Consider the following 23210-nt stretch of genomic DNA (forward strand, 5'->3'; position numbering starts at 1 on the left):
TTTTCTACTTTTCTACTGAGGTCTGTATGCATTGTGACAAAATCTGAAAAAGTTGAACAGTTTTCAGGGATGTTATTTAATCAGAAACCAAATCCATCAATCAACCAATCAATTGTTTTGTGAAAAATTGGGAACACATCCTTGGGCAGATGACTTATTTATTTTAATTTATCCTGAGGTCCAGCAGAGGGCTTCAGACTAACACATCCTCAGGCCTGAGAGGCAGGACCAAAAAGAAGCTCTTCAGTTATTTTTCTTTCCACTTCCAGTCTATGAGGAGGATGGAGCTGGGATTGTGAACAGGCCAGCTGGGACCGGCGCTGGTCCAGTAAATCGCAGAGCTTAACATTTTTTTCTTTCTCGGAGCTCTTCATCTCTTCTCCCATTCTGTGTAGTCGAGCAGAACTCCCAGATCTTTGACCATGAAGCTCTGGGCTGTACTTTGTCTGGCGCTGCTCTGCATTGAGCTCCAAAATGGTGAGTGAAGACTGCATTCTTACAACTGTTGAGGAGATTGCTGGATGGAAAAACCTGGTTATATCCTCATGGATTTGAAAGATGGGACTGACTGAATACTGGCCAGAGGGGAACCATTTGGTGCATGTCTAACCTGCAGGAAGCTTTTCTCTATAAGCTGCAGATATGAGCAGTATTTTAAAGCAAAGGTTTTTCATCTCTCTCTAAGGAATTCATTAGGTGATTTGTTGTAAGTGTAATAATATGTGCAATTTGTGAAGGCGTTCCCTACAGTAAACTGGGGAATTTTTCCCAAAGTGTTTCTGCAGACCCGCTTACTGAATGTGAAGGAATGCAGCAGACGTTTCCAATTATCTGCCTCTTACTTCTGCACCATATGTTAGAACACATTTAACACTACAGAATATTTTGCATTCTGTTCCTGCTGAGATCAAATCAAAACATAAGAAAGAGACTGAGATGGGGATATTTGGAACCAATGATAGGGATTTTCAGCCTTCCTGTTGTCACAGCTGGGCGGCTCACCCTCCTCCTTTCCTCTGTGTCTATCTGCATGCAGGATCCTGCCAGGCAATCAAGAGAAAAAAAGACGCAGGAGAAAGGAACACCCGCTCCGATGGGAAGAGGGGGAGAATTCGCCAGCCAGCTCTGAGCAGCAGAAGAGGGAAAAACCAGTCCCTCCTTACCCAGGTGTTGGATAAGGGCCGCTTCCTGCGCCTAGGCCAGAGTGCCTCTTTGACCCCAGGGAAAAACATGGAGCTGCGCTGCAAGGGGAGCAAGATCGGATGGTCCTACCCCACCTACCTGGACACCTTCAATGACTCGCGCCTCAGGTGCTGTAGAGAGACACCTGCTGTTTAAGGCATGGAGTTGGCAGACTGGTTTGCCTTATCTTTTTGCTTCTTGCCTGCAGCATCAAGCATAGTGACAAATACAGCCAGCTGATCCTGAGCTCGCCCTCTGCTGCTGACACAGGCTCCTACAGCTGCTGGGTCGTAGTGTGTGATGGGACAGAATGTCAGAAGGATCACGATCGCACCTACGCTTCATACATCTACTTCACAGGTGATCTTTAGGGCAATGCTTTTAGGACATGGAGAGCCATGTCATTTATTTATTCCAATAATGTAAGGCAAGGCAATCATTTGTTTATAAAGCAGCCTTTAGCAGCAAGACGACTGGAAGTGTTATAATTGAATACTAATTCAACAAAAATATAGATACAATAATTGATAAGAAGTAATAATGCCTTGGTATTACACACAAAAGCCAGGCTAAATAAATAGGTTTTTAATCTTTAATCAAAGCATCTCAGGTTTCAGCGCATTAATAATGGGTTCTCAATAATGACAGGAATGGTCTTCCATAGAAATGGGGAAAACGGGAGGTGGAAGTAAATGAGCAGAGGGAGATCTGTTTGGTAGGATAATACTACATTATGATTAATATTTACATTAGATGAAAAATAGACTTTTGGGCATAAAAATAACACGCAAATTTCTTTTAAATATAGGATGGTCATAAAGGAGAAAGCAATGAGATGTTAGGAAAAAAATAAACGTCCAGAAATGTACTGGAAATAAATAAACTGAGGAAAAATATATGAATATAGGTTGTTTAAATAGAAAATAAGCATAACAGTGCAACAATAAGTTACAACAGTTGAGAATAAAATAGAAGCATACATATCTTATTAACTGGTTTAAATAAATCTCTTATTTATTATTCTGTTGCACTTTAATGAGACACTGATTTGCATGTCAAGCAATATTTTTAATAGGATTAGTCCTCCAAAGTGAGAAAGTCTTAAGAAAATGAAGGAAAACAAATTCAGAAACAACTGTCTTTACTGTTTTATCAAAAATGTGACGTAAATATTCTCATTAACTTGTATAAATATACTCTGTTAAGATGGCGAAACTCAGGGGATTTGGAAGCTCTGTCTATCTATAAAGGAAATGATTGTCCTATTTTGGCTGACAGCAAAGGAAAGGCCTTTTGATTGAGGCAGAGTTTTTTTCACCTTTAAAGGTGCTCGAGGTTTGATTTCTTTTTGTTCTATTCTTATTATGAACAACTTCTTAGGAAGTTAATTGAGTGAAAACATAATACAGAGTTGAAAGAACGTTGATTATCTTATGCTGAACAAATGTAATAATCATCTCCAGAAAGGTGGACTCCCCTCTTCAGGTTGATGGATAGTGCTTGCTCCAACGGAGGAGTTAAAATATCTCAGGGTCTTGTTCATAAGTGAGGGACGGATGGAGCATGAGATCGATAGACGGATCGGTGCAGCGTCAGCAGTGATGCGGTCTCCGTATCGGACTGTCATGGTGAAGAAGGAGCTGAGTCAGGGGGCAAAGCTGTGGACAGGAAAAAAAGAGAAATAACTATAGTCCCAGGTAGAGATGTTTTTTTAAAGACAGATACCGATACAGATTATTTTGACATCAGTCTAACTGATCCCTGATATACTTTAAATTGTTCTATTCTCTGTGATTGAAATGAAATCACTGATTTTAGGCAGTAAAGAAGTTTCCATTGGTTTGGGTCTGTAAGTGTTTCAGATCATTTAATGTCACCCAACTTTAATCCAGACAAGGAGAGCCTCTTTGTCCCGTCTGCCATCCACTTTGAGATCGTCTACCTGCGCCCCGACAGCCCTGCCGTCGTGCCCTGCCGTGTGACCGACCCCCGGGCCATGGCTTCGCTGCACAGAGAGGTCCCTCCTGTGGAGATCACAGCAAACGATACTCGTCTGACCTATGACCCCACCAGGGGGTTCATCCTTCAAAATCCCAGCGCAGATCTTCAGGGCGTCTTCTACTGCAAGGCTGTATCCAAGGACAACCCTCAAATCTCCAACAAATATCAGCTGTTGTATGTGGAAGGTGAGGATTCAGCGCTTTAAAGGCGTTAAAAGTATTCACACCCTTTGTTTTTTTTTTCAGCCTTTTGTTCCTGTTAAACCTCCGTATTGCAGCGTAAGAATTTTGCACTATTAACAAACTTTTTATTTTCATTCAATACGCTTCCAAATATTGCAATGTTTTTAAAAATCTTTCTTTCTGGGTTTATGTAACAAAGTGTAGCCATAGGTGAGCATTAGATGGATTTGTCCTCATTATGCTGTTTAAAAGACAAAAATTATAAGTGAAAAAGGGTATTAACATAATTCCATGTTACTGAACATCATAGGGATATTTTTGCTTCACAAGAGGGAACCTATTTGAGGTGTGGGTTTTAAAAGTGTCTAATCTAAATCTCCTGCTGACAGTTCCCAGTGGGCCACCATTTGTGAACCTTGGAGCCTCTCCTGAGACGGTGAGAGGAGGAGACAATGTTAACCTGACCTGCACTGTACTGGGAGAACCCGAGGTGGACGTGAGCTTCAGCTGGGCTTATCCTGGACAGGTAAGGGAACAAAGTCAAAACAGCATAATTTAGAAGGAGCAGGTATTTAAAGAATAAATACCACCTATAAAATCTGTTAGTAGGTTTCTAGTCAGGGAAAGAAATTTTAGACAACCTTTCCTCTGAATTGCGTTCACTGTTTCACTACAACAGGATGGTTTAGTCTTTCAAAGACCTGTGAGCTGTAGTTTGCATGAAACCTGCTTAGATTGAACCCAAAACATTCTTTGATTTGCGGAAATGTCTATAGAGAGGTTTGCTTCCTATATTGTCTGCAGGATGAGTTGACTAACTGTTTTCAACAATACTTACTCATAAAAACATCAGGGCACGAAATGCATCACAGCACAACAAAACTTTAAAGTTTAAACTGTTGTTGTTTAATGCCAAGTGGTTTTTTTACAAAGATGCTAATCAATATTCATAGGAAACAGTTGCAGGAGGTGACACGTTACCAATCATCTCTCTGTAAATCATGCTAGAGTTTCATTTGAAATGAGAAAAAGTAACATATTCTATATTCAGCACTGGTGGCACCAGCTTTGTTTTGCGCAGGACATACCCAAGGACTTTTCTTAAAACATTAATATGAACAAATACTTCAGGTTTTGATTTGGACAACTCCCCAATACCTCAGAGCCTGTCAGTCGTGATACTGCAGTCCCTCCCAGTTGTGGTCATCAGAGCAACCGACTCATCCGGACTTAAGAAAACGGAAAGAAAGAGACAGATAAACCTAATTTAAATCTTCCTATGGTATTCTTCTTGTAGTGCCAAGTTGGTCAAGCTGAAACTGCCTTCAAACACTAGAATCAGAGGAAAAAACATTATTTTTTGTACTTCTGAACACATTCAGGGACGAGTATTTTTGATCCACACAGGGAGAATAGTGATGGCAAACACCATTTAAACCTGTTTTCATCCCTAAATAATCCTCCCAACAAAAATAATGGTTTAAAACTTAATAAAACACAATAATATTCAAAACCTCAAGGTTAAGACAGTGGAAGCCTTTTATAGACTGGGGGTTAGCTTCCTTTTGCTGCGGAGAAGATATAAAGTTCCTGTAACGTTTCAACAGAACTTAGAATGGAAGTCCACTTTGCTTTAATAGCAGCTTTAAGCTCATCTCCATTGTTGGTTCTGGGTATAAACCAAGTCCTGAAAGAGTATAAAGTCAGCGTCTCCATAAAGCTTGGCAGCAGAAGGAAGCATGAAGTATCTACAGTAACATTTTCCAAGCTGCATCGACCGACTCCAGTAGTTGACAGGTCACTCCAATTCATTACTGACTGAAAACTTCCCACTGGAGTTAATCGATGTGGATTCTGTGTCTCCAGACTCTGGAATCCTGCTCACCCTTTAAAATGGAAACTTTGCTTTGATCTGAAGAAATGACTTTGGGTCACTAAGAAAAACTCCAATTCTTTTCATCCCTAGTGCAGGTAGGATGCTTGTGGTTCTGCATGTAAAGGCTTCTGATGAACCGACTCCAAGCTCAGTCCATCTTGTGTAAAGCTCTCCCAAATTATTGAATGGATTGTGCATGTTTCCTACATTTATTTTCCTCCACTTAACTTTCTATGAACCTGCAGTTCTCCAAACAACTTTCTTAAGCAAGGGTATCTGGAGTCTTGTGGACACAGTGCAGTCTTGACACCTATAGACAAAGACTCAGGAAATTTTTGCAGAGTTTATTAGCCGACTACCGTCTGATTCTAATGATCTGAGAAACTGAATCGAGGGATTTCATTATCTATAACACATTAAAATTCGTCCATCGTTTTTACAAACTGAAACAACCATTGAAAATACGACAAACTTTATTTCGTTTCAGAAGATATTTCAGAAAAAAAGAAGAGCAGGTCTTTTTTTTTATTATTTTACAATTTTCTACAAAATCAAATATGAAAATGGATGAATAATGAGCATATAAATTCATTTTTTCCAGCTTTCTTTTGGGTTCTGAAGTAACAATAGCTTTATAAAACAGAAGCGGTAAGTAAAAGGAGAGGAGAATCAGAAGAGCTCCAGTAAAAACAAACATTCAGTACCAATTTGGAAAGTTTTGCAGATGTTTTTTTCTGAGAAATCACACCAATGATTATTACAACAGCAAACACCTAATAGATAAGTAGCCTAACATCTAATGTCACAGCCAACTTTAACTGTTTACTAACATGAAAAATATTAGGATTATATTTTGTAAAATGAATACAATATTGTATAAAATTACTGCTCCATTTATCCAATATGGGAATATTTTGGAATGCTGAACCATAAAAACTTAAAGCAAAAAGGCTCCACAGGTTATGAACGGTGCTCTGGCTGCCCTGCAAAAACAAAAAAATGTGTCTGATTTGGGGATGGCCTGTGACGACGCTATATGATCATAAAGCAAACAAACAAATCATCCAGCTGCGCTGTAAACAGATGTGTCTTCAGCTGTGTGCATGTCGAAAGCTAGGGCCGTCATAAACCACAGGGGTGGTTAGGAACTATTATATTATACTAGTTATATTTACCCAGATACATTTACTGTAGTTTTTTATTTTTTAAAGAAAAAAAAAGTAGCTTTTCCATATTGTTTTTTTACGTTTACTTTGATAAATATAACTAATTATTGCTGTTCTTTCAGGATACTAAACCTATAGAGTGAATCGCTTTAACTTGTTTTAAATAAAAATTCAGAGACATACGTCCACAGTTTATGCTCAAGTTAGTGTTTTTCTACTAAAGCTTCATTGGTTTAATGTAATTTTCATTTGGAGATTGAGTTATTTTATTTTATTTATATTATTTTATGTACTTTTTATATTTTATTATTTAAAAAAGAAAAAACAAATGTTAGAACTGTAAATATAGTTATGTTTATATTACTGTTTTTATGTATCTTTTTTTACTGTTTTAAAGGCTGCACTTTAAAAAAAAAATGAAATTGTCTAGAGAGCTGTACTTAACGAAATTTCTTTTCGTTTATACTTGTGTATACAAAGTGACAAAATAAATCTGTCTGAGTCAAAATAAAGTCAACATTATACTTAAATATTGTTACTGAAAGTAACCTATATAAAGTACTGAAAAGTGCAACAGAAATGCACTATCCTAACCCTCCTTACGTCTTGCTGCGTCCTGAAGCAGCGACAGCTCTAACAGCATTTCATCCTCTTTCATAATAAAGTGTTTGTGCTTCTACTGCAGGGTCAGCGTCCCGTTAACATCCATACACTGTGGAGGCTGGTTAACAGAGGGATGGGCCACACCACGAGGATCTCCCAGAGCACCTTGGCTGTGGAGGATGTAGAAACCATCGACTATGGCAACTACATCTGTAGAGCTAAGAACAAGCATGGGGAGACGAGCGTAGCAACCAAAATCCTGGCTTCATAATCCCACCAAGAAGCAAAGGATTCAGATTTATTAGGATGGATTTTTTTTTCCATAAGTAAAGCTTTTAACAAAGAACCATCTGCAGGTCCAGATAAAACGAGTCTGCTCACAAAATGATATTCAACAAATAAAGATTTTTTTAATTGCGCTGCTGATGTTTACATGTCATTTAAATAACAATTTATTAAGCGGTTTGGAAACCCTTAATGTACTTTGATGACATCAACCTGCCTATACTTATTAATGCTGCAGAGAACAGAGTTTAAAGTCAGCAGAGTCATTGCGGAGGGAGTCATGAAGAAACAGCCTGAACAAACTGAGTCATGCTTTCAGACCTTTCAGACCTCCCCTTTTTCCACAAAGCAGGAGAGAATAAAAAACAAAAACTGTCACCTAAACTGAAGTGCCAAGAGCAGCAAAGGCAGCCAATTAAAAACCTCACAGGGGAAAAAAAAAAAGTTGTTTCACATACAGATGTTAAGATGAGGTAAACCATTAAAGGAGAATTTCTTGGTGAAAAAGAACAGTAAAGATCCAGGGAAACCTTCTCCTCCTTCCAAATTAAACTGAAAATGTATGCAAAAAAACAAACAAATAAAAACTCAAAACAAAACAGCAGTCTGACTTTTTTTGCACTGCTAGACATTGGAATCTGGTTTAAAGTTGGATTTTTTGCTAATGTGCTCCTTATGTGGAATGTGTTCTGCAGCGACCGAGCCCAGTTTGGACTGGTGCAATGACTCCTGCACTGCAAAAACAATGATTACAGATTTGAGATGTGTGCTGGATTACATCCAATAACGGATTAAAGAGCTCACATTCAGGCTGTATGCCCTCTACTAGATTAAATGCTGTCTCTTTAGCATTTAATCTGTAGTCAATAATTTCCCTTCACGTTTAATACAAGTCTTTATTAATTGCATATTTCAAACAGGCTCAGCATATCTGGTATACATTTCCACACGACATATTCCTACCTTTCAAAAATCTGATGTTCCTGATATATACAAGCAAACCTGAAAACAGAATCGTACATTTAAAGCTGTGTGAGGAATATTCCTTCCTCACAAACAAAACTCAAACACAAGAAGCAAGACTTGGAATGATATCCTGCTTAAAGAAAACCACAGACCACAGGAGATCTCTAAGCTGACTGGGAATAATAGGAACACACACCATCCACACTAAAACAACTTTAAGGAACTGGGTGTAGAAGGCCAGTGTATGAAAGTAAAACTGACTGTTAGCATTGTGAGAAAAGGTGCAAAAGTCCAAACAAAACAATTCCAGCTTCTTAGATATTCTGAATAAATATATACAACCCAAACTATCCTGTAGTCAGATTCTGGCTGTGGAGTCCTGGATCACAGAAAGTCAGCCATCTTTAACAGGGAAAGGCTAACGGTGCATGCATGTACCGTTTGTTAGCGTGTGCTGAGCTTCGGGAAAACAAACCTCTGATAGCAAACAACAAAAATAGTATTTCAGTACATAAAAGTCCTGAGATTCTTTTTTTCCTCCATCTTTATCAATCCGATCAGGTGTCAAAGGCAAAGAACAAGGTGGCTTTAAGTGCTTCTGTGCAACATATTTTTTTTATACAGTATTTTGCATGTTTGTACAGGAGGTGATTGAGTTGATCCGGGTCTCGGTCCGTTCCATCGACAGGATCCAATCACAGCTTTTGTTCCAGAGGAATAACCAAACACAGCGGTCTGCTTCCTGGAAGCAGGGGCCCACTGTTATCTGGGGGAGACGGGGGAGCTGGAGAAGAAGCCGGAGCTGCGAGGGGACTGCAGCTTGAAGGGGTGGGAGGGTGAGGTAGGGCTGGGGGACAGCTTGCGGGGGCTACTCAAGTCTCCGTTATGGAGCTTCCAGAGCAGCTCCTCGTTCTCCATAGAAAGCCGCTTGTTGACCTTTGACTCCTTCTGAAGGGACTCCTGCAGCACGGCCTGCTCTGTGGACAGCTGTCTGTGGGGCGGCAGAAAAATATTTACTAAACATTTGAGGCATCAGCAAGTCCCCATTTTCCATTAATTATTTTGGTCCATCAAACTTTTAACAAACTAGTTTTAATGTAAAGAGAGAAATCCTCTCAATGACCAAAATCTACAAATATTAGATTAATCAGTGCTGGTTGGATACTCAACCCTTACCTTTCAATGATTTCTAATCTTTGAAAGCACCAACAGACAGTTTGGCTCATAACGATATATATATATTTAAATCTGCCAGGAGTATACATCTTTTTGTTTGTTTCCGATTTTAAAACCTACATCTTCCTAACGTCTACTGGTTCTCTGAAGATTCTACCTTCCTGATAAGTAGTGATGGTGAGATGAAGCCTCATGAGGCCTTGAACCGTTTGGCCAAATTGCTTCAACAATCTCCACAGTTCATGAAGCCTCATGTAAACATGTCGCCACCCACTGGTAGAAGGCAGAACTACAGTTAGTAATATAACTAATTTTTTGCAATATTAAATATTTTCTTGTTTATTTTTTCCCCAAATAAGTTCATTTGAAATTGTTAATGTTAGGTCTGTATAATAAACTCTTAAGTATTTTTTTTTTGTGTGTGTAAAATGTCTTAGAAGAGAACAATAATTTTAGGTACATAGTTTTCTGCCATTTTAGTGAAATAAGCTCAAGCAGATAGTGAAAGTGTTTGTGGAAAAACTATTATGTTTAAATAAAAATGACCTTTCATTTTCTCCTCATTGCCCAATTTGCACAGTTTGTGGTTTTAATCGGGTTGGAAGTTATGTGTTCAACCAGTCTTTTGGTTAAACCCACCAATCTATATTTATACTAGGGCAACAAATGCAAATTAGTCACATTAGCCAAAATACTAGATATGTTTTATCAACACTTTTGAAAAACTGAGGGGGGGCTTTGAACCAACAACCCTTGGATTGGAAGTCCATCTTTTACAAAATCTATTTTAAAATCTATTACATCTATCTATTACATCGTTTAGTCTAACCAAACAAGTTTTAACCAACTAGATTGGTTGGAAAAAGCACCAATCTTTTCGTAGAATATATCCAAACTTTATCCATCTCTTATACAAACTCCCACATCTGACTGAATACTGAGGCTGTGTAAATGCCTGCCGAAGTTCCACTTCCCCAAGCGGTCACATAGTCTGGCGGGCAGCGAGGCTTCGGACTACATCTATTTTGGCTCCTCCCCCAAATGTAGCAAGCCTCGATACACGCCTCACAGAAATGCCCCCTCCATTACTCGACACACGCCTCGAAGCCACGGCTCTTCTCATAACTTCAGTACTGATAAGCACCAAGTCTCCATGATTGGAAGCCTTCTTTCCTTCACCCTAATCTTTAGCTCCCTCTGTTGGACCTAATAGGGTCTCTGCCTGGGCCCCTCCAAAACCTCAAGATTGATCACTATCAATAGTCTTAAATTAAATTAAAGGCTTAAAATCTAAAGCAGGTAAAAAGGATCAACAAACAAACAGCGAATGCAGTTTCAATCACCAGACCTGCTGAATAATAACATGCTTAAGGTTGGGAACTCTAGAAAAATTAGCATGATCATGTTAAATCTTTATTGGAGGTTTATTTCTAGTTAAAACTTTCAGTTTATCTGGTACCTTGACAGAGCGGCGTGCCTTTCCATTCGAGCCTTCAGGTCCTCATTCTCCTGCTGGACCTTTATGAGGATCTCATTTAGCTTCACATTTCTCTCCTTCTGTTAGAGACAGATGAAGATATTTTAGGGGTCAGGCAGCTCTTTGTCCTTTATATTTTCTTCCTCGTTGTTTGGAAACCTGCATGCAATCCAGCTCTCACCAGTTTGCTGATCTCCATCATCATCTTCTCCTGCTGGTGGAGCTGTTCGTTTTTTATATCCAGCACTGCTTTGAGACTCTCCAGCTCCTGCTCCAAATACAGAGCGTGAGAGTCTTTCTGCAGGGAGAAGATGCAGCAACATGATTAAAGTCTACCAGGATAGGAACACTGCAGCCATACAGCACATCTTCTAACTGAAAATAGAGTGAGAACAACCAGCAGAGGGCTCCACTGAGCTCTGACTACTAGTCATTTTGTCTGTTCTGCTCTAAGGCTTTATGTGAGTTAAAGAGGCAGAGGTTTCAGTTATTACTTTCTGCAGCCATATAGCTGCTGGTCATAGTCTGTATAAAGGTATAAGACTTTAATGCTTCCAAGAAAACTTTTTATAAACTGAAGAACAATTAGTTCTTTATTGTGCATTGATAAATGATTGTGTTTCAAAGAACTCATGCTTTCATAATAAATATTGGTTTTATCTCTATTCAGTGATAGTATATCTTTTAGGAAGTCTTTTGCTTTATTGCCCCCCCTCCAACCCACTCTGGATACCCGCAGGCAAACGGCACCAGAGTCATGAGGGGTTTCAACACTGAGTCCTTTCTGCATCGCAGACAAAAGGTACCTGAGTGTTTTCACCCAGCTCTCTCCTCCTGCTCTCCTCTGCAGCTAGCTTCTCTAACAGGACATTATTCTCTACTGTCAGCTCCTGAATCTGTGCCTGTGGATGCAGATAGTGAATAAAACCAGTGGACAAGCTGGAATACACAGACACAAACTCTAAGGTGTAAATAAACAGAAAAACTTACAGACAGAGAGGTTTTTGTATCTTTTAGAGCCTTCTCAATAGATTGGAGTTCCTGTGCGTGGACCTTCCTGAGTTCTGAGAGGTTTGCAAAGTTCAGAAAAATTATTATACATCAGGGAAGATAATGAGACAAACATTTACTTAATCTTATTAAAAATAGCATTTCATTAGTCAAAAAAGGGGATCCATTGCTCTGTCCTCACCTTCCATAGAGGTTTCATACTGCTGCCTGACTGACTGCAGTTGCTCTGCATGGCAGCTCTCTAGTTGCATCTTCATGGCTTCATGGTTGGCTTTCAGTTCCTCCATCTAAAAAAAAAATATGATTTCTTTAAACCTCCAAAATAAAATTAACATTAAATATGTTCAAATTGTGTCACTTCTTGTTGCCTTTAAACTCGAAAGGGTAAATTAAAAGTTAAAATCTGGGTTGACCTGCTGCTGCATGAGGGTCTTGTATTTGTTTGCTTCCTCCTGATAGGTGAGCTGAACATGGTCCCATTCAGCCCTGTGAGCAGCCTGTAGCCGCTGCTCCAGCTCAGCAAGCTCCTTTCTGTGCTCTTCCTGTAGTTTCTGTGTTGCATGGTGCAGAGCAGCATGCAGCTCTTCCTTCTCCCTCTCCAGGCACTCAGACGAGTGGACAGAAGAAGCTGTCATAAAAACAAAAGGCAGAGTTTAGCATTTATCAAAAGAGTGATGGGGTAGATTGCTGTAGTGAGTCACTAAACATTTCCAGGGGATCCTGATTTAGCCCACACTAGCATCAAATGGTGTCCAAAAAGGAATGGAAAAATCTGACTTTACAGTGCGGAGGTTGCCCAGCAAACTACAGCTGACTTACTGAAAAGTACAAAGAAATATTTTATAACAAGTGACAAATCACTTGTTATAGCGCTTTAATGGTGACTCAAAACCTATTCCAAGCTACAAATAGTTACATTTATATCGTAATCTAACATTTATAGTTACTGTTGCCACTGAGTTAGAGTTTGCTTTTGACTTTAGGTGGGAGACTGTTAAACAATTGAAGCTTCTGTGAACAAACGGCTGTCATATTTAAGAGATAAACTATCAGGGTGTTCCATGTTAAACTGAACTTGTCAGCCATTAAAAGGCTGGCATGTTTAGTGAAGGACTTAAGAATCAAACTAAAAATAGATGTGTTCAGTTCATGCTGTGTAGAAAGTTCCCTCTGCTCTACCCTTCTGGCTCCTGGTCAGTTTATACCACCCATCTGAGCCAACATTTAGCTCCTTTCTGATTCCCTTTGGCTCATGCTAACAAAACTTACAGCCATGTATGGAAATTATTAAATACATTTAGACTAGTTTACACTTAAGACATAACTTTTTTTAAAAATCTTTAATCAGGCAGAATATTAACCTTTTGCTGGTAAATATGATCTTAAACAATTTTCCTAATTTTCGTATTCATTATATTTGTATCTTGACTTTTACTGATGAATCTCTTTTGTAATGCAACCTTATATACACCTATGGTTAAAAATAAAGACATCCTGACCTTTATGTTTTATCATGAAACCAAATGTTTGTCCACCTGATTGCTCATACATGCCGAGATCTAATTAGCAATACACTCTACTATGTCACCAATTTACCCACCAAATATATGAAGTTTACTTTGAGTAATAATGCAAAAATTTAAAATGTACTTTGCTGCAGAGAGATACAGTCAAGGGTTAAAAATTACAGATCTGTTTTGTCTGATGATGATGAAATGCTAATATTGATGTTTTTGAATAAGGAAAGACTAAAGAGGCGATTAGTATTGAATTTACTGCTGTAACCAAGTTAAACTCTTACTTGGTTATTTTGAAAAAACAATCAGGAGGATGAAGATAGAAAACAGAAAACATTATTAAAGAAATAAAAATGAAGACAGAAAATTATTACTGCAATTTGAAACAATTGTGAAACATTTGTCGTTTTTTTCCTTTTTATTGGAATTACAACCAGACTATTTGGATGAAGCGGTAACAGCTAACTGGTTAACCCACAAAGAAAAAAACTTGTGACAGTTGAAGAAATGACCAAATGAGTGGAAATTGATTTGAAAAAACAGTCAAGTTAGCAGGAAGATGGGCTTTTCTAGCCTGCTACTAGGCTAGGTATTTATGCTTTCTATATCTAAACTGGGATTATTATACTGTAAACAGGCTGAGACCCATAATGGTCCAAAAAGACTGATGTTCCTGTGGGTCTCCAAGCTGGTCTGAACAGAAGATTGTGTTAAAGAGCAAATATAAACGGCACTCCGCATGTAAAAGTAGTCATGTGGGAGTTCTTAGGCGTCTGTGGGGGAGGATGGGGGTGTCTAAACGCCTCCACGCCTTAGGGGAGATGTATAAATACTGGTGTGAAGACAGGAGTTGAAGCATGCATGTATGTGCAAGGCTACTCAGAGTGACAACCCCTAAACAGGACATAAAAGATCTATTGTTCCTCAGCACCCTGAAGGCCAGCAGTGGTGTGGCGTTCCACCAGTGGGAGCCACTCAGGGGGTGTGGACCAACACTACTATAATCAGCAATGGTCAATATATAAATATAAACTACACAGCTGGCAAAGCGGTTGGAATAACAGACATCTCTTCAATAGGAAACGATAGATCTAATGACCAATGGAAAAATCAGCAGAAGCTAATTTAGGTTCAATCCAACTGGTCAATGACAACACTGTTTAATCATACAAATAAAAAGGAGCTGAATAGAGACTGGGGGCATAAACTGAAGCAATGACCACTGAAGAACGCCGTTATATTGCAACGTACCCAGTTCTCCTTTGAGGTTGGCCAGTTCCTGAGACAGCTGTCTGCTCTGCCTGGTGGCTTCATCACGCTGCAGAGAAAAACATACAAACGTCAGAGATACAGACAGAGAAAGAAGCAAAGACTTTACTGACCATAAGCACTGGAATCTAGTAAATCCCAGTTTTCTGGACAGCTTTCTGGAAAACAGCTAACTAAAAGATACCAACACAGATGCTGCTAAACAGAGCCTGATACTGGGAGGAGAAGTAAAAACCCTTCGGCACTCAGCTCATGTTTCCAGTTTCAAACACTTCTCGTGTCACCCTAACTTCCTTAGTCTTTATGAGTCAGTTTTGCAGCTGCAGGTTGTGCTGCAGTGCTACAGCTACCCTCAAACAGACGCAGAGACCGTCCAGTTTACCATCCTCCCTCTTATAGTAATGAGTTACATCTGCAACCTGACGCTCCACATGTCACATTGTGGGTGACACTTCATTAAATCATGCAAATGCACATGAAAAAGCCAACAGTACCAGATAAACATCAGAGAGAAACACGAGACAGGATGGCAAGCTATATGCTAATATAAACTCATCACTTTGAACTGCCTCTCTGTCTCACAGCGGAGGAAAACAAAGTGGAAGCCGGTTACCCTCTCTGCAGCGCAGCGAGCACTAATACAAGCTTTGCTGCCAGCACAGCCCATTATCCAGCCTCAGCCTGAGGCTCGGGTGCTGGAGTCCCCTCTGGTAGCTATGGAGACCTGGTAATCCAGGACGGACAGTGGTCCAGGTGGATGTACCACCTCCACATGGACTCCCTTCTCAGACTGAGCTCACTACATCTAAAGGCATGACTGAAAAAGCTGCTCCACTGGCTGCAGAGGGCTTTACCGTACTGCATCTAAAAAGGAAACAGGGGCAGTTCGCTAAAGGACCACCCCCACAGCTCTAAAGGCAGTCAGAGGGGAGTAAACAGATGAACTGCACAGCGCTGGCTGACATCAGGCTGAAGGGAGAGGACCACTTCAGTGGAGTGACCCACCCAGGTTAATCACAGCCATGTCCTCCTTGTTACCATCCCCCAACTCCAGGCTGCATTGACACAGCCTCTCCATTAGGAGATGATTTAATGCCATGACAGATCAATTTACCATCTTCTCCATGAACAAGACTTCTTACAGTCAATGCCCAATCAATATGAAGTACAAGAAAAAAGATTACTACACTCAGAAGCTATTGATAACTATTGAAAGGTTACACAAAAACTGTCACAGTTGGCATTTATTTTTCGCTGTTCAACTTTTCCAGGATTTGTGTAGCACATTTAAATGAATCACACCAATGATCTGGTGGATCCTACAATGGAGTGAAAACAGTTCAAATTTAGGGGGTCATAATACCTTCCTTTTCATTACGGCTTCATGATGCTATAAATGTCCCATGAGAGCATAAAGAAGATATTCTTGGTTTAGAGTAGTGTCACAATGTGGGCCGAGATAAGAGGCAAACGGCTGCAGGTCGTGTTCCAGTAACATTGATTTATTGGAAAACAGCAACAGATGCATGACGTAGAAAGAAAAATTGTTATTCAATATTCCTGTTATTCTGATTGTATGAGCGTGGGGGGGGGGGAAGTCCCACGCTCATGGAAGTGTTTATAAAGCTTATAAAAGTGTTTCACAAACGATCTAAAAACTAAGGCATACATGCATTAGTCCCTTTCAGTCAACAGTTTGTAGAGCAACCTTCAGCTGTATTTACAGTGCAGATGTTTCTGTGAAAGACTTAGACTCAACTTTATTTATCCTTTGGGATTATTCCTTCAGGGAAATTCCAGTTCCAGTAGCTTATATAGAGAACAAAGAGTTAAAGCAAGTTGCAATTAAAGATAGAAATAGAGCAGACAATATAAAAAGACTGTATATAGTACAAAAAAAAGGATTAAAAAAGAAAAAGTTGTAATGTCCTGGAATAGGTTTCCCTTCTATAAAAAAAAATTTGCACTGAAGAGAGCTATGGGAAGACTACATAGTAGTTCACTTGGGTTATTACACTTGCAATGCAGAGATGTACTGACCATATAAATAAGTGAACATTATACAGATCACACAGTGGTGTAGTCTATATAATAAGAACATGGTGATAAGCATCATGTGCTTCTTTGTTCAAACATCTAGAGACTGAAAAAACCTTTGTTTGAAAAAAAAAAATAAGAAAAAAAATGAACTAAAGCTGATGGAAAGCATCTACAAAAGATCATTTAGTTTTCTGGAGAACTCGGGTCTATACTTTAAAAGGACCACCCTAAAACCTGAGTATGCTATGGGCTAAAACATGTCAAATATACGTGAGGTGAAAATAATACAATATTATTCTTGTTAAATTTTTAAACATCAAAGTTAAGGAGTTTTTTGTACATTTTCCAAAAAATATGAGGATATGGCCAGATTTTCTGAAATGATAGAGATGTGTGTCCTTGCCATACTAAAAGATGGCCATAAAGATTGCAAATTATTTTGGGTCTGGATCTAAAAAGGAAAAGAAAATTATCACTTTTCAGCATCAAGAACAGAGTTGGGATCATTTTTGAAAATGATTGCTGTATTTAGACCATTTTAATAAATTAATCTGCATTTCAGTAAAAACTTGACTGTAGTAATAGCGGATCAATCTGGATTATGTCGGATTGCACTGCTAAGTTCAATTTGACTTCCACACAGTATCCATCTGTACAATTTCAATATTCAAGGCTAATGGATCTATTGGCCTTTGGTAAGATTTATTTTCAACAGGTTTGTGAATTCATAAATCTCGCAACAATTCTTCGCACTTGCAATGTAAATAATTCTGCCTTAATTAAGAATAAAAGGTCACCATCTGCCCATTAACTACCTGTACTTTGCGAAACAATCATTCAAGAATTGTAGTTGGGGGAGCCGAAGAAAATTGGTTTGGGGACTGCAAATGGCCCCTTGGCCGCACTTCAGACACCAGTGGTCTAAACCATTCTATGTCGTTCTGGTTAAATATTTTGGATTTTATTTCTATTAAAATACTAAGCGGTTTAGTTTTTAGGTTTTTTGAGAGTTCTTTTTTTTTTTCTCCAGGCTTTGCGTTTAGCTCAACTGCCTCCATGACCCTACAGAAGTTCAGAGATTGAGATCCTGTTTTAAAGCTTCCCGTCATCTCTGCTCCAGACCTTCCTGGTGGGATCATTGTTCATCAATAGTAGAGTCGTCTGGAGCATCTGGATTAAAACATTAACCTGGAGATGAAATCGAGTAGCAGGGTATTTACAAAAAATAAAAAATCTACACATCATTTTTAAAAATAATACCATACAAAGGAGAGGCTTTTTAAACCATCCCACAGTAATACGTTACTAGAAGATTTGTATTATGTCGTATGGCCAAGTAAATAAACAATGGTCACACATGTGACACAGTGCAGCAATATTTGTTAGAGACCGCAATGCACCAGACTAAAATTGAAATCCCTAGTTTCTTGCTGGGACAACCTGTGAGCTGTGGACAGTCTCTTAACAACTGGCAACCGATTCATCCTAGAGGTATGAGATCAAAGGGAATTAATTGAAAAAAATAAAAATCCCTTTCTACTTTTCTAAATATTATTCATTTAAACGGAAAAAAAATGTCTGGCCTAAGAAACCGTATCCTTAAATAAATTATACTTTGACAAAATGGGTAAAGTTTCAATGATATGAAAACTATTTTTATATCAATTAAGCTGTTGAGTTTTCTAAAGCTTCAAATGAAGTGAGAGGAGATAATAGGATAGAAGGCAGAACCAGCACTCAGTCCTTATCCAGACAGATAAGACGCAGCACCCACTTTATAACCATATCAAGTCAACAGCTGGGACATTCTCACACTAGCAAGGCAGGCTGGTGCCTCCTATTAATGGCATTAAGATCAGCCACCAGATTCCATTCCCCAATTCACCATCAGTGATATCAATAAAAAGGATAAGACCTGTTAGTAAATATGTGCGTGTCAAATCACTGATTAATCTACTTGTTGTAAATGAGATGTATTGGGGTTTAACAGCTCTAAAGTCAAACATAAAGTGGTTTAAACTGTAAGAATTATATTGAGTCAGAGGGAGGAGCAGCGACAGCTGTTTTTCTGCCAGAGGAACAAATGTGTTTTTAAGATTTGGTAATGCCTCTGGTTTCACAACCCTGCTGCCCAAACAGAAGGGCATGAGTCAAACATCAGTGATTAAAGGTCACGCTGTGTGCCTTCCACATAGCTGCCACATTTCAGAGGCGACATGCTCATTAAACTGATCCTACTCTGAATTTGGTCAACTGTGATGATATGTAGAAAACAGCGCTGAGAAAGGCTAATCCTCCAGGATCTGCTCTGTAACTTAAAATAAAACATTTCTCCATGTCCTCTATGGATCTTACATCTATTTATGACAAAATGTTGCAAACACTAAATCTGATCTGAAAGAAAATGATCTAAACTCTATTACACCAACTGAAACTGTGATTACAAGGAATCTCTAGAGATGTAGGCTAAAAGAAAATGAAGCACAAGGGTGACTCCCAATAACAGTCATTCGTTGAAGGAACCGATCCGGGTGTCGGGAGCCTCCTGTTCCTCGGCTGCCTCAAACACATGAATAATGAACAACCACACTATCCAAGAACACAATGTCATTCAGCGCTACAATCTAGATGTTTATATGGTTAACCTGTTAGCTCCGTCACTTCTGAGGAAAGAATTAGACCCTGCAGAAAAAGAGGTGTCTGAATTATTAAAATTTGTTTTTTTGTTAGTCTCCAAAGAAAATACACACTTAGGCTCTCAGACTACATACAAAGCAAATGAAGTTTAATCTTCTTCAGAGTGGTGTGCTGGAACTGAGGAGTATTTAGTAAAGTTTAAATTAATTAATTAATATGCAAGATATCAGATATCAGCTGGTGACTAGCATCACCTGTTTATTAAAATGTAAATGTAAATCCGTTTATTAAACCATCACCTTGGGGGAGCAGTGGACTGCCATTGTGCGGCGACCAAGGAGCAGTGTAGGTGGGGGTTAAGGGTTTTGCTCAGGAACCCAGAGTGGCAGTCTGTGGGGATCGAACCGGGTACATGCAAACATCTCAGAGCACACGCTCACATTAGACAACTAGGTAAGACCGCTCACTGGAACAACTATTTACAGCAAACAAAATGAACTAGAAATAAACTTAAGAAGCACAGACATGCTATTTAAAACAAAAGAGATGTTACAGGTTTAATTAAAAGGAGAATTATTATTCCAAGTATTAACTTTTATTTTCCCCCAAAAAATTAAATCTTCAACAAAGTGTGATAAAAAAAGAAATCAAACTAGGATCAAGTGTGTGTAGTAGGGGGGTCCTGTTAGCAATGCAGGACTATCGCTGTCCAGTTGTACACGTGCTCCATGTTTTATTTTAGGTAACTTAAGGTTAAAAAAAAAGAAAAAAAAAGCCTTGCTTAGGTATGTCCTAAAAAGGGAAAAGGCCTTTCAGTCCCATCAGCCAAGGTAGGATAGTCTTTTCTTACATAGTTGGCTTCAAAATTTAGATTTAAAGGGGGACACCGTTTTTTTTTTTTACATTTGGCCCTTGGTTTTACGTAATTACATCATGTTCTACCCACCCATATGAGTTTTGTGTCATTTGGAGCTGTTCTGAAGATATTCGGTTTTGTAATCCAAGTAACGTCTTCCTATGGGCAACGAGTTGAAGGCACAAACTAAACTGTTTATGTTTAAACTGTTTATAAATTGATAATTTATGGTACACCAGCATTCATAACATGTAGGCGCATCACTGTCCCCAGACATCCGCGGTTATATTTTTTATATTTATATTTTTTTAAACAAAGCAGAGTGTGTATGACGTCATCCGTGCACCGCATTGGATTAGTGACAGGCTGCCCGGGCCACAGGCGGCTACACTCTACCCCTTCCATTCATTCGGGGAGCTAATCTGAATCGTTCAATTCCATTTGGGGAGCGAGATCATCTGTGGTAGTAGCACTAGACATCTTCCAGGCATGTAAATAAAACTAGCAGCAGTTCAGTAGACAGGATGAATGAACGGTAGCTGGCGAGCATGAATGATGTCACACACGCGCCGCTTTGTTTTAGAAAAATATAAATGTAAAAAAAACGGTGTTCCCCTTTAACTCCACATGTTTTTTCTTAATAGAAGTTATATTTAATAGTAATAATAATATTAATGATAATAGTAAAGATATTACATTTTATGTTGAAATAGCTGAAATTCAATTAAGCTGTTAAGGATGTAAATGTATCGGTTTTAGATGATTAAATCACTGTTTTACGAGTCTGCTCTTCTAATCTCATCAGAAAGCTGGAATTAAAATATCTTGAAATTGTTTCAGTTTTTGTTTTTTTTTAAGTAATTAAAATTCAACAAAATTCTGTATCTGGTGAAGATTCTCAGTCATTCAGGTCAACAATGCCTTAGAAAACATGCAAATTGAGCCAACACAAGGCTTTGTTGTTGGTCCACTCTATAAAGCCTGGAACTCAACTCTATTTCTGACATTTTGAATTAAAAAAAGCTTCCTGGTGAAGAATCAACTCTATACGTCAGGGCAAGGTGGGAACGTGAGCTGGGTGAGGGCATCCCAGAGGAAATGTGGAATGACATGTGGGAAGTTCACCTAACTACAACACAATCACAGCAGTGGCGAGATTTTGCTTGGAAGAACCAGATCAGATACTTCATAACACCCCAAATTAAAAGTAAACAAATGAAAACTCAAAAAACATGCTGGAGGCTTTGTAACCACGTGGATTCTGACCATTCACACATTTTCTGGAAATGTGAAAAAATAGTCATTCTGGGATGCCATTCACTCAGCTATCTGTGAGATTTTGACGCATGTGATACCCCGATCTTGTCTTGTGTTGTACTTGGGATATTTGGACAATACTGTACATGTAAAAGACCAATATCTGCTAAAGATTCTCCTTGTGGCTGCAAAGAAAACAATATCTAAGAACTGGCTTAATACTGAAACCCCAACATACTGAATGAACAATGGATCCGTATTGTAGAAGACATCCAAACAATGGAACGACTTGCGTATAAATTGAAAATGAAAGAAGAGGCTTTTGTAAAGGACTGGGAAAAATGGTTATTATATACAACAAAAAGAGCTTATTGCTAATTTTGATCTCTTTATTATTTTTTATTAATCTACCCCCTACAGGCTTTGTTGCTGTTCATGTTTTTCTTCATTTATATTTCTTCTATGTAAACATATTTTTTTATTGTTTGGTATAGTTTTGTTTGCACTTGTTTGTTATGTTCTGTTATCAAATTGCAAATGTGACAGAAGAATGAAAAGAACTAGTGGGAGAAAAAAAAAAAAAAAGATGGGAGAAAAATGTCAATTTGCCCTCCCCCCACATATATAAAAAAAAGGGGGGGACTAGAAAACTTGATATTTGTAAAGAGTGCAATTCATATGTTTATAACTAAATTAAAAAGATATAAAAAAAAATAAAAAAAAAGCTTCCTGGTTGGGATAGCAAAACATCTTCAAACTTGGAAACACAGTCCAGTGGATTGTTTTTTAAATTCTGTATCAATGGTTCAGAAACCAACATAAACCAGACACTGGAAATCTTCCGCACTGTTGTTTTCACCGTCAGATAGTGAGTACATGTGTAAACTTCAAGTTCTACAGTTTATTGCATGGTTTTGATTGGTTAAGAGAAAAACTAGCATATCACTCAAAGGCTTGGACAGACTTTAGCTATAAATAGAAATGTGCCTGATGCTTAAGCGTTTCCTGACAACAGCAGGTATACACCAGGTCGTATAATAAAAGGGCTGCACACTGAAAACAATGATAAAACTCATTACTTATATGTTATTAAATATCTTTTATAAATTATCCTTTGACATTAATCCCGGAAGCTGAAAAAAAAAAAAAAAAAAAAAGGGGCAGCATATTTTGAGAAGAACAAAATATTATATATTTTCTTACCTCAGCCAAAGTTTGCTGTAGAACGATGACGAGGGCCTGAAACCTGCGGTCGCTGGATGCAAGGGGTTTTTCAAGCTGCTGGATCTTCTGCTGTCGGCCTTCATCCTGTACCACTTTCTGGGACCCAGTCCTCCTGGTTGTATTGGAATGCTGCTGTTGAGGTAGCCTGGCGCTGGTCTTGCACTTGTTCACTATAAAAAAAACATAACAATGACCATTAGCATCCTCCCCTCCATAACCCTGCTGATTGCCACCCAACCAATCTGTCCGTCATGTTTGAAAAGAAAGATTGGGTTACTGCACGCCTGAAGAGTACTTCCTAATCATCAGCCTGATGAGTACAGAGCTGCTCCTCAAATCCAATCCAGTACAAACCAGTAGCCAAGGACAGCTTATTCTCTCAAGGTCATTCTGCAGCAGGTTTGATTTACATCTGCTTTATAAATACATCAGTGACATCTGATAGGCACCATTACTTTGACTAATGAAAAGAAGTTTGTCACCAG

General features: G+C 38.7%; 2 protein-coding genes across 3 annotated transcripts in view; one reads left to right on the top strand and one right to left on the bottom strand.

Annotated features, from left to right (window-relative positions):
- Positions 1-239: 239 nt before the first annotated feature.
- On the top strand, positions 240-7428 carry pdgfrl (platelet-derived growth factor receptor-like). Its single transcript, XM_015371066.1, has 6 exons — positions 240-477; positions 1037-1310; positions 1391-1542; positions 3075-3368; positions 3755-3891; positions 7093-7428. Exons 1-6 carry the CDS (start codon positions 423-425, stop codon positions 7279-7281), a joined length of 1101 nt encoding a protein of 366 aa, XP_015226552.1. The 5' UTR covers positions 240-422; the 3' UTR covers positions 7282-7428.
- A 206-nt stretch (positions 7429-7634) lies between these two features.
- The window catches only part of LOC107082394 (microtubule-associated tumor suppressor 1 homolog), a 28484-nt gene continuing 12908 nt past the window's right edge, over positions 7635-23210 (bottom strand). Inside the window, exons 6-14 of one of the 2 annotated variants that reach the window (XM_015371064.1) lie at positions 22705-22895; positions 14694-14760; positions 12339-12553; positions 12107-12212; positions 11905-11978; positions 11721-11816; positions 11096-11212; positions 10897-10994; positions 7635-9252 (exon numbers count right to left, since the gene is read on the bottom strand). In XM_015371064.1, coding sequence (XP_015226550.1) covers positions 9024-9252; positions 10897-10994; positions 11096-11212; positions 11721-11816; positions 11905-11978; positions 12107-12212; positions 12339-12553; positions 14694-14760; positions 22705-22895 — 1193 coding nt within the window. In that variant the 3' untranslated portion in view covers positions 7635-9023. The remainder of the gene's footprint in view (positions 9253-10896; positions 10995-11095; positions 11213-11720; positions 11817-11904; positions 11979-12106; positions 12213-12338; positions 12554-14693; positions 14761-22704; positions 22896-23210) is intronic. The other variant, XM_015371065.1, reaches the window with a different exon arrangement.

This window comes from Cyprinodon variegatus, unplaced genomic scaffold (assembly GCF_000732505.1).
Source record: "Cyprinodon variegatus isolate N-32 unplaced genomic scaffold, C_variegatus-1.0 Scaffold52, whole genome shotgun sequence".
NCBI classification, from domain to species: Eukaryota; Metazoa; Chordata; class Actinopteri; order Cyprinodontiformes; family Cyprinodontidae; genus Cyprinodon; species Cyprinodon variegatus.